The 11,478-nt window shown below is 38.6% G+C and overlaps 1 protein-coding gene across 1 annotated transcript in view; it reads left to right on the plus strand.

The window, feature by feature from the left end:
- Positions 1–9,741: 9,741 nt before the first annotated feature.
- Positions 9,742–11,478, plus strand: part of LOC111613977 (venom peptide isomerase heavy chain-like) — a 7,894-nt gene continuing 6,157 nt past the window's right edge. Inside the window, exons 1-2 of the mRNA XM_023355330.1 lie at positions 9,742–9,786; positions 9,855–9,943. Of these exons, the coding sequence (XP_023211098.1) occupies positions 9,742–9,786; positions 9,855–9,943 (134 nt within the window). The remainder of the gene's footprint in view (positions 9,787–9,854; positions 9,944–11,478) is intronic.

The following is an 11,478-nucleotide window of genomic DNA, read 5'->3' on the forward strand; positions in this document are numbered from 1 at the left end:
TAAAATCTTATCAGTGCCAGCGTTTTGGCAGTACATAGGTATTCTGCCAGTGTTTATGCTAGATATGGAATTTCAAGTATCAGAGAACCACATGTAGTGCTGACCCTAGTTGTGTAAATTGCAAAGGGTCCCGTCCTTCCTATTCACAGTTTTTCCCTTCGTGCAGCGAAAAACTAATACAGGAATTGAAAATCTCGATAAGCATTGTGTTTCTTAAGGTTAGAAAGATCGTAATGCCCCGCAACCCCACAATAACCGACTTTGTTTTCAACTGAAGAAACCAGGAGCGGTTCTAGGTTCTTCGGGGCCTAGGGCTTATTGAAGTTTAATAGTCTCCATTTTTTGTTAATACAAATAATATTGCAAATGATCATTATTATTATATTATTAACTACTTTCTACTATACAATAAGCGATCGTTGTTAATGAAAAAGTGTTAAAAATTTAATAATTCGATTTTTGTAGGCCTTTGACACTTGGAGGCCCAGGGCTTAAGCCCTATTAGCCCTTCTGTAATCTGCCCGTGTTAATAATTAGAAGTACTTACACTTTCAGCATTGCACATACTATGGAATAGTCAATAAAATTATCATACAACGTACAGTACATGTTTTTAGTATAACAAACAATGACCCATGCTATAGTTTGTTTTAATCTACTTAAATTTCTTTATATATCCAGTCTACCTTGATCTTGTTTATTAATATGACAGGTAAAAATAAATATATTTTGTTTCGACTTTGACTATGATTTCCTCTTTTACTATTCAGAAACTACACAAGTATAAGTCCTAACGCGATGTTAATAAACATAGTTCAAGTAGACAGGATATATACAGAAATTTAAAAGAATAAGAACATAGAAGTAAAAAGAATTTTTATATTTTTAGATATTATAAAATTGTAAAAGGCTTGACTTTCAGGGTAAAGATGAATTTTATAAAAACTTGTTAATGTTAATAACGAGTAAAATCTCTATTAATTAATTAATTAAGTCTGACCCAACTCGAGGTATGATCCACGATCCTTTCGACCTTTAAAAGTGTGGTCTATAGAGGGCAGATTTCAAATTAGGCAGTATCCAAACACAGTATCTCATTGCATGTGACAAGTGTAACAAATCAACATTACAGTCGGCCAACAACACCCTTTGCCTTCAGAATTTTAGATGGGGACACATTGAACAGTGCCCTACAAGCTTATATCTCTCTATAATATAAGCGTTTCGAAGAAATGAAATATTTCGTGCTTGCAGCAGCAAAATTGCCATAGTAGTGAGTTTTGGTACTAGTTTTAGTACACAAATGTCTTCTAAATGTTCTGAAATGTCTTATGACCAGTTATTATTGTATTTGGACTGCTGAATGTCTCTGTAAATTGATTGGAATAGGAATACTTGATTTACGATTACCAAATATTTAGTTCTTATAAGTGTACAGTTTAATGTTATTAATACCTTCGGACAGAATATTTTATTCTTTATGCTTCGATATGTGCAATATGTACAGTACATTCTTAATTAAAAAAATATAATACAATAATAAACTTACACAAATAATGTGATTAACGTTATACAATATTATTTATTGCAACAACTTAAACTGTTATGACACTTTGAGTCCCTTGCTTTTACAACTGCATTTATTCGTGGAACACTTCTTTTTGCAATGACAGCTTATATATCCTTGCCCTCCACTTTTCGAATTAGCTGCAGCTACTTCTCTCACTTGTCAGTGATATTTCTTGAGATGAAATATCATCTATGGAAAGTAACTTTTCTTTATAAATTACGAACTCATTACGGGTATAAAGCTGCTTGAGATATCATTTTTGTTTGTTAATTTATAAACGTAGGAGTCTTCTATTCCAACAACAACCGCCAACACATTTCGGGCATCTGTACGGCCACGGTCGACATCAGGGACTTATATTCGTACGGTATCACCAATTTGAACAGAAGGAAACGGCGAAGAATTTGGCGACAGACTCCGTGGACATCGGCTTCTCAGGTGTCGTTTCGACCTCCACCAAGTTTTGGTGGAGGTCTGTGCTTGTCAACATACACCGGCGCTTGTTCGAATGTATAATAATATAACCAAATATTCGGTCTTACATCAATGTATTTTGTATGTGTCGACATTCACCGGAGAATATCGACATTCTCTAATTTCGGTCTTTCACTGTAACATATATATATATATAACCAAGGAAAGTATGGCAATCAGTCGAAAATACGACCTACATTTTTATAGTTTTGGTGGAAAGTATGATTTTGTACATTCAGTTTAAAGCTTAATAACTCCCGTGGTTTTTGTTCAAACTTTTTGAAATTAGGTTTGTGTATTAGAGATAATAAGGGGTGGAAAGATAATTTTTTTTATATCGTGTGATGTAATTTAGAAAAGAAGCTCACAGTATCTGACATCATTAATGAAATTCTTGTACGTTGTGAACTAGTGAAAATAACTTTAATTATTGTATAAAGTTTAAAAAAGTATAAAAATATGAAATATTTCCATAAGGTATAAAATGTTTGATAAGTATAAATATAATTTGTAATGCTCAATAAAATTGGAAATGAAAATAAGTTGACTTTCGCTTCACTTTCAGAAGTTTATTTTACTAAAAGTCTCGTACTGAATCAGCAGTGCAGGTAATAAATATTTGCTTTTGAATTTGTGTCATATCTAAGCGTGAAATTACCACCCTGATGACTAAACGACGTAAATTTCTTTCAGGTTCTGTCAAGCACATTTAATAAAGTTCAACATTCTTTTCACATCCCAAGTATGAAAAGCTTTTTAAGGTATGTTTTCATATTTTTGTAGTTTAATAATTAAGTAAAAAGTTTAGTTTGTATTTATGTCACTAGTCTAAATTGTTAAGATAATTATAATTTAATAAAAATATTTGCTTTATTATTAAATTTCAACTGTATTTTTTTTGTTTCCACATTTCTTCATTTAAATGCTGACAAATAACAGAATTGGATTAATGCTTTTTCTAAGTGCTGAATATTACTTCTGTGCTTCTGAAAAATANTGTTTCATTAACTCGAATAATAATTTTTATTCTACTAATGATTGCTGGCATTGAGTTAAATCCCGGACCTTTTCTTTGATCTCCTCCAGTAGTTTATAGTTTATAGTTTGTAAAGAAAAGGCCTTAACTCGATGGTATAGCCAGAAGGAAAGGGAGAGGGAGGGAGATAGGGTGGGGTGAAGGGTGGGGAGTAGGTGGGAATGGGAAGGAAAAGAGCGAAGGGGATAAGAAGAGAATAAGGGCACTTGCCGTGAACCGTCCGTACGGAGGGGACAAAATACGAATAGCGTGTAGGGTTAAAAGACCGCGTGAAGGATACAGAGAGTAAAGATGGTGCCTTTGATAAGCATGACCAATAGCTAGAGAGGAATAACACAAGGTGCCAGATGGAGTATGAACAGGGAGGCACCTTAACAGTTGGGTGCAATGCAGTAGGTGGACGGATACAGTCAGGTAAGTGTCAGCGAGTCATAGGAGCTCGAGGGTGAGGGAGCTGGAGAGAAGATTGTGTTAGGTGCTGGAGAGTTGTAGTCTGTGAGGTGGAGTTTGTTAACAAAGTTAACGAAAGCCATAAACGTGTCCTTGTCTTCGATGAAAGCACTGAGGTGGCAGGGCCAGTGGTGACCATTGTTTGTTAAAGTTTCTTTCAGATGTTGGCGGTGCACAGTGTGATTCGGACAGGTAAAGATGAGATGGAATGGGTCATGTTTTTCTTTGATTGTACAGTCACAGAGGCCGTCACCCTTTTTTAGGAAGCAGTGCAGGTAGCATTTGAAGTTCCCATGTGCTGTTAAAATCTGGGTAAGAGCGTGATTTGTGCTCAGGTGTTTGAGGTTGGATCTATGAACAACGTCAGGGAGGAAATTGTGGGTGATACGTCCGGTGGCACTGCTGTCCCACTCCCTTTGCCACCATGACATTAGAGTGGCAGAAAGTTCGCTGCATACATAAGAGATTGGAATAGAGGAGTAGGAGAGGTGAGATGCCACCTTGTGTGCTTTCTTAGCGAGGCCATCTGCCCTTTCATTGCCCCTGATATCGGAGTGTCCTTTAACCCAGTAGAGTTTAATGCAAGCAGCACCTTTGAGTGCCTTGATGATATTCAGAGAGTTGCGGATGATCGGGAGTTTATTATTCCTTTTTTTAATTTGATGTAGGGCCGTACGGCTGTCGCTGATGATGTTTATTTTCTACCCCTGAACAGTTGAATGTTGACTTGCACATACTTCAGGGTTTTCCAAATTGCTAGACTCTGCTTGGTTGTTTGTGCAGTTCTTATGAAGTTTAAATGCTGCTTCCCAAAAGATTTTCTTATGTGAGTCTTCCAGACAGGCTGCTGCACCAACAGCTCCTGATGCCTTAGAGCCGTCAGTGTAGATGCAGAGCCCCTCAGGGGTTTGAGGAGGATGGGGGTAAAAATTGGAGATGATCTGGTTTGCAGGATGAATAACGGGTTGATCGACGTTGAGATCCAGGCCGTGCTTCCGGACCTCATCCACCAGTGGGTGGATCTGGTCGGGTAGATTGTAGTTGGTAATAGCCTTGTGAATATACTCTTGGCTGGTGTTGGAGGAGTTCATGTTCACCAGGAGATTCTTAATGTATTTATAGATGATCACAAGGTTAACTGGAATCAGGCCAGAGATCACCAACAGGGCGTCTGTAGGGGCAGTGATGTATGCTTTAGTGACTGCTATTGCAGCAGCCCTCTGAGCAGAGAGGAGTTTCCTTCGGATGTAGGTCCTGTTTGCTGTGTAACCCCAAACTTCACATCCATAGGTGAGGATGGGTTCGACAACGCATTTGTAAATGATTTTGCTGTTGTTGCTGTCCAAGCCCCAACAATTCCTGGCAATGGATCTCAGTTTATGACTTGCAGTAATAGCTTTGTCATAGGAGTAGTTTACATGGTCTTTCCATGACAGTTTTGGATCCAGGATGACTCCGAGATACTTAATGGTGATTGTATATTGAATTCTCTGACCATTAATCCAGATGGAGGGCCTTTTCTTGAGGGGATTTCCCTTAGGAAAGACCATTGTGCTGCATTTTTCATAATTGATGAGAAGATAATTATCTTGACTCCAGTTATAGACCAATTTTAGGAAATTGTTTGTGTAGTCCTGAAGCACTTCTTGATTCTGATGGGATAGCAGAATGATGGTATCATCTGCATAGCCCTGGACATAAGGGTTACCATCTTGGGGGGGCGTGCCTGGAAAGGTTGAGGATTCCATTATATAAGATATTCCACAGGAGGGGTCCTGACTTCGATCCCTGTGGGCATCCCCTCGAAATAGTGGAGTAGTGGAGGACCCTACCATTATCAATTGCCAGGGCCTTCCTGTCGTTGAGGTAGCTCTTCAGTAGTTGGAAGATATTGACCGGGCAGTGGGCCCTAGAAAGAATGGCCAGGATGGCTGGCCACCAGGCATGATCAAAAGCCCCCTTGAAGTCAATACTGACAATGATAGTGTGGTTGCCCTTTTGTTTGGCATTTTTCACATATTTGATGACCCTATCCAAGGCATGGTGAGTGGCTTTTCCTTTCATGAAACCATACTGGTTGGGGTTTAGAGTATTGTTAACTTTAAGGTGGTATAGGATTCTTTCAGAGAGGAGAGCGTCCAGTACCTTCTCAATCACAGAAAGGAGAGAGATAGGGCGGTAATCCGTAGCCTTTGTAGGTGGAGTGTCCTGGGCTTTTTGAATAAGTTTCACAGAATCCTCCTTCCACTTTTCTGGGAAATATCCGCAGTTCAGGCAGTTGTTAAATACGACCAGGAAAGTGGTGGGGATAGTAGCATAAGCCTGCTGGGCCATCTTCCAGGTGATGGCATCTGGCCCTGGGGCTTTTCGCTTTTTGATGTTGTTGAATTGCTGTGATACCTCCAGGACAGAGAAAGGCCTGTCATTGACCTGAGATAAGGTGTCCAGACTCTGTTTCCTCATCTCTCGATTGTGATCGGTATCGTTGCTAGTGTTGTCAGGGGGAAAAAGTTCAGAGAAAATTCTCCTATAGGTGTCTGCTGGTGAGTTGGTGAAGCTGTGAGAGTCAGAAATGGTTGCCGGAGTTGCGAGAGGCTTCCTTTTTTTGATTGCAGTGTAGTACGGGGTTGTCCAGGGACCCCTGTCATTAGATGCTGTGCAGAATTTTTGCCACGCGTTTCTCCTCGAACGGTTTATTAGGGCTTTATAATCTTTGAGATGCTTTTGAAAAATCCGATGTAAGTGCTGCTTGTTAGAGGGGGTCTGTTTCCCTTCAGCATCGCCTCTTCGCTGCTCGTACTTTTTTCTTTGGTTGTCTAACTCACTGCTCCACCAGGGGGCAGAGGGCTTACCGATTTTGATCCTTGTGGACTGGGAATATGCCATGGTGATTGCACTTTGAAGCTGCTCAACAGCATAGTCAATTTCTTGGTGAGAAGTGATGGATGTTAACCCAGTAGGATCCCAATACTGTTTAATAAGGTCCTGAAACAGGTCCCAGTTGGTGAGGTTATGTATTTTAAGATTTGTTTGGCAGTTTATGCCAGAGATTTCAGTCAAGATATATGCATGATCACTAGCCGAGACGTAATCCAGCGTTTGACAGCTAATATTGAATTTCATAGAATTGCTGTTTCCCAGACACAGATCAATCCAGCTCTTCCCGTTGCTACTAGAGAAAGTAGGCAGTAGGCTGGAGTTAAGAGACTGGAGGTCCAGTTCCGCCATCAGCTCACTCACCGCATAGCCCCTCGGATCTTCAATGGGGCTATGCCAGATAGGAGATTTCGAGTTGAAGTCACCGCAGACTAGAACAGGATAAGCAGGGAGAACTTTGAAGAACTCTCTTATTTCATTCAGAGGGGGGTGGATGTCCTCAGAGGGTGGGGCGTAGACGTTTAAGATGTAAAGGTGTTGGGAACCGTGACTTACCCTAATAGTGGTGATATAGCCACTGCAGCATTGGGTTATCAGTTGGACGGTCAGGTTGTCGTTGATGATTTGGAATCCTGTTTTTATTGGATGGTTTTCAGTGCTCCAGGTGTAGACTTTGCCCTTGCCAAGCAGGGCGACCTTTTTGTTAAAAAGATATGGCTCTTGGAATGCCAAGATGTCAGCCTTTTTCTCTATGACAGTTTGTGCTGTGTTGGAGGTTGCCGCCTTGCTCCTTTGAAGATTAATTTGCAAGATAGTGAGGGAGTCTTTGGAGGGTTGCCTATGATTGTTGTTCGGATTGCTACCCTGAGTGTGGTCATCCATTTTGGGTGGTAGAAAGGAGGCCATTATTCATACTGGGTTGCTTGTATCTGATTGGCTTTGTATCTTTTAAGCATTGGGCAGCTTTTGTCGAATGCATTATGATTGGTCTGTACAGTTTTGTTTTCTGGCACCAATTTGTTGTATTTTTTACAATTTATGCATATTGGTTCCCTTAGCAAATTTGGGCAGTCTTTGAATTTGTGTTTTTTAGTGCAGTGAGTACAATGCTGCTTTTCTTCACAATTGTGCGAAGTGTGGCTGAAGCCTGAGCATTTAAAATACCGGGTAATGAAAATGTAATCATCCAACAGGATGGAACTCCAGCCTATATAGACCCTTCGGTGTTGCATGAGGGAGTTACGGATACACGGCTTGACGCTTAGGATGACATGCCGAGTGTGGCTGTTGCCTTTAGGGTGGAAACTGTGACTGATAGCTGTACTATTAGTGAAATCTTCCTCTGAGAGGAGTTCCTGAAGATGAGTGTTTTGACCGTATATGTTCTGTACTAATTCTTCTTCAACTGCGCTATCAGGCACATTGAATAAGATAACTTTAGGTGGTTTTTATCCTTATCCACAACCCTGATCTTGTCCGTTAGTGCATCATGTGTGTTCACTGCTGTTTTCAGTGTGTGTAGATCAGTTTCGTTGTGAAGCTGGATTTTGATATCTCCACTGGGGAGAGATCTTATCCCTTTGATTTTAACTCCCAGCCGTTTAGGGTCTACATGGGTTTGCAGCAGGTTCAAAGTGTCTTTGGGAATGGGGGCTGGCTTGGCAAGGTCCTTGATTGTAGTTATGATGATATCATGACTTTCGTTTTTCGGGTTTTTGATACCATCTAGTTTTGCCGATTTTTCTGTTATGAGTTTGGTCGTGCTACTCATCGGCTTTCGGTTCCTTTTAACCACTTCAGAGTATGTGCCATTGATGTGTTGTGAGCAGGGTTTTTCAAGAGCCTTTACTTTTTCCCGGAGGGCCAATATAACCCCAAAGATTTGGTTGGCAGCAGCATGCATTTTCACTGCTGCCTCCCTGGCCTGAGAGCGCTCTTTTGATTTAACGAATACATTGGAGTTTGTAGGTATGTTACTCAGAATGACCTCGAGATTTTCGTTAATTGAGTTAATTAGGTCTTCCTCTATAAAACTGTTGTTGAGAGATTCGTTGTCGTCCTCGTTTGCCATGCTGTAGAAACTTGAACGCAAAACTTTGAGGACTTGAAGAATGTATGCCAGACTAGTGCTGAGTAAAGTGAGGCTAGCTAAATGACTTGCTTCTGATGATTGCCAATTAGACAACCTAGAGCAGGGGCTTATAGTGACGAGTTTAGGGTTCACAGAGAGTACAAGAATAAAGTCAGTTAGTAAGCCGACAGGGCCTGTTCGAGCGAGAAGCGAGTTTGCGCCGATACGGCGCCGTACACGCCAAACGACTAAACTTGATAATTTATAACTAAACACTGAGACAAAATGAAAGCACACGACAGACCCGAATTTAGAGAAATGCTGGTTCCGACCAGAGAGTGCTTCTAGAGCAAAACCTACTAGCCGCCGAACTCTAAACGCCGATCGGCTAGCACACGCCGAATGGCTGACTATGCCACGTGTAGATAACAAAGGGCTTTGTTAACTACAAGAGTTACGAACACTGATTACTTTGTATATATAAGTCCAATGATTACCAGATTAACAGGGTCCATATATGTTGACTAGGAGACATATTCGTCTTCATTAAGCAAAGCAAGTACGTGATCCGCTCCCGTAACGACACACCAATGTCCAAAAGTTCAAGTGGTAATAACTTCTGAAAAAGTTAGTCAATCTTCAAAAGAGTGGTACTCACAGATAGCGGGCGTTATTCCGAGTCTAGCGATATAAGACACTATGTTGAAATATCCAGTAAACAGAAGATTTCGTGGTCGAAGCACAGAGCACATTTACTGGCTACCTATCCGGGCGACTTCCCTGGCAACACCGATGGATCTCCTCCAGTACCAAGTCAAGCAGTTATGCAAAAAAGGGGACGAGGAAGACCACGTAGAGAGCATACAAGAGATATAGAAGAAAATACTCAGACAAGCGAAATGTCAGGAGAGGAATACTTAATTGAGGAACATTCCAAGAATACTACTGATATCTCGAGGTATGCTACGATAAAAGACTTTTTCGAACCGGAAGAGGATTTACTAACAAAGACTGTGGAACCTGAATACTCACTTAAATCGGTATATGAATTAATCCAAGNTTTTGTTTTTACATTTCTTTATTTAAATGCTGACAAATAACAGAGTTGGATTAATGCTTTTTCTAAGTGCTGAATATTACTTCTGTGCTTCTGAAAAATATGAGAACACGACGAGTAAAAATAAAAATAATGATGAATGTCTTTCTAAGTGAGAAAGTCGCTAACTGATAAAACTTTGTATAATTTTAGTAATTGAACTCAGGATGATTGGAGGAAGGGAGGCAGAAAAAGGAGAATTTCCATTTTTGGTGAGTTAATACATGTAAACATTTCGCCTCTTGCAACTGTACTTACAAGAAATGTTATTATAATTTAGGTAGCAATATTTAGAAAAGAAAGATTTAAGGGTGCTTTTTCTTTAATCACAACAAGGACGGTAATAGGAGCAGCGCACGTTGTAGACGAGTATGTTTGTTTTAATTTTTATTACAATTTTGTCGCTAGAATATTATTTCATATGCGTATGAATATTTTGATATAAATGACAGACATGTATTGAATATGATTTAAAATTTAGTAATAAGTAAATTTTTAATTTTCTCTCTGAACATAAGTAACTTTATAAATAGGTGTCAATTTTTTTTTTCCTCTAACGCACGTAAAATAGATCAGGGCAGAAAAAGCTAATCAGAAGAATAGGATAAGGTGGCATATATGCATAACAATACAAGCAAACATCGGATTTCGAAGGCTTCGTTTTTGAACAATTCGGTTCACGAACAAAATTTGACTTATTTAGGCTCGGTTGCCGAACACTACTCGGCAGATCGAGAGATCATTAACTTTCTGTGTTAAAGAAACTCGAAGGCTCGACCAATCAGCGGTAGGACTACGATTCAAAAGTTAGTGGGGCCGACGTAGCCTCGCATCATTAGATGTCACGATAGGAATCATCGATGAAATTGCTATTTAAATTAGATTTGCTGTCATATGCAGATAAAATATTATTTTCGTTTTTCGATACTCGCCGCAGTCGAATCTATATTAAATTAAATTAACTAATAAACACCTTTTAAACGACATTTATATACTATAAATCGCAACCAAAATTTCGTGTTTGAATACATTTATGTTATATTAATAAATTTCTGTTATTTAATCTAATATTATACATAATAATAATATTTATTAATACAAGATACACAGTTAATTAAAAGTAAAAATATTAATTAACCTTATAAAATAATAAAATAAAATAATAAATAAAATAAAGTTAATCTAAAATTAAAATTGAAAGTAAAATCAAAATTAATTAATAAATTTTAATTAAAATTAAAATCAAATTATTGAAACATAATATTTCGAAAAGGGTGGATAAAGTATTTGTTGTCCGTCTTTATTTGTTTCCTCATATTTCATCCAGGAGAAGTTGAATCAATAGATACAGCAGTTTTACTTTTTCGACTGTTATACCCCTTGTATATAACAAAGAGAATGTATGGCGATTGGTCGAAAAATGACCCTAAAGATTTTTATATTTTTGGACTTAAAACATCTCGAAACGCCGAGAAATGAAAAAGTGTGCGGAAACAATTACTGTATGTATGAATATTAGTGTGTGGTTTTGTCGAAATTTTTAAAAATTTTTCAGGCAGATTTGCTTGTTTATGCGATTGATGCTATTAAATTTTGGTGGTTAAAGGTCGAGTGAGATAGTAGGGTCCTGTTTATCTCCGTAAGGTCGGACTATAAAAACATTTAGCATTTTATTGGCATCTACAAATTTTTTATAAAACCGATCCATACTCTGAAAATTAAGATTTTTGCCATCTGTTATTATATATAATAACAGATGGCGCAACCAAAATTCGAGATATCTCCGGGAATGTTGAACAATTAGATTCTGGTTTATTTTCTAAAATGACAGTTTTGGTTTGTCATCTGCGACAGAACGTTTTGATTTTAATATATATATATATATATATATATATAATGGATAT

Source organism: Centruroides sculpturatus, unplaced genomic scaffold (genome assembly GCF_000671375.1).
Source record: "Centruroides sculpturatus isolate CEXI.00-Female unplaced genomic scaffold, Cexi_2.0 scaffold1559, whole genome shotgun sequence".
NCBI classification, from domain to species: domain Eukaryota; kingdom Metazoa; phylum Arthropoda; class Arachnida; order Scorpiones; family Buthidae; genus Centruroides; species Centruroides sculpturatus.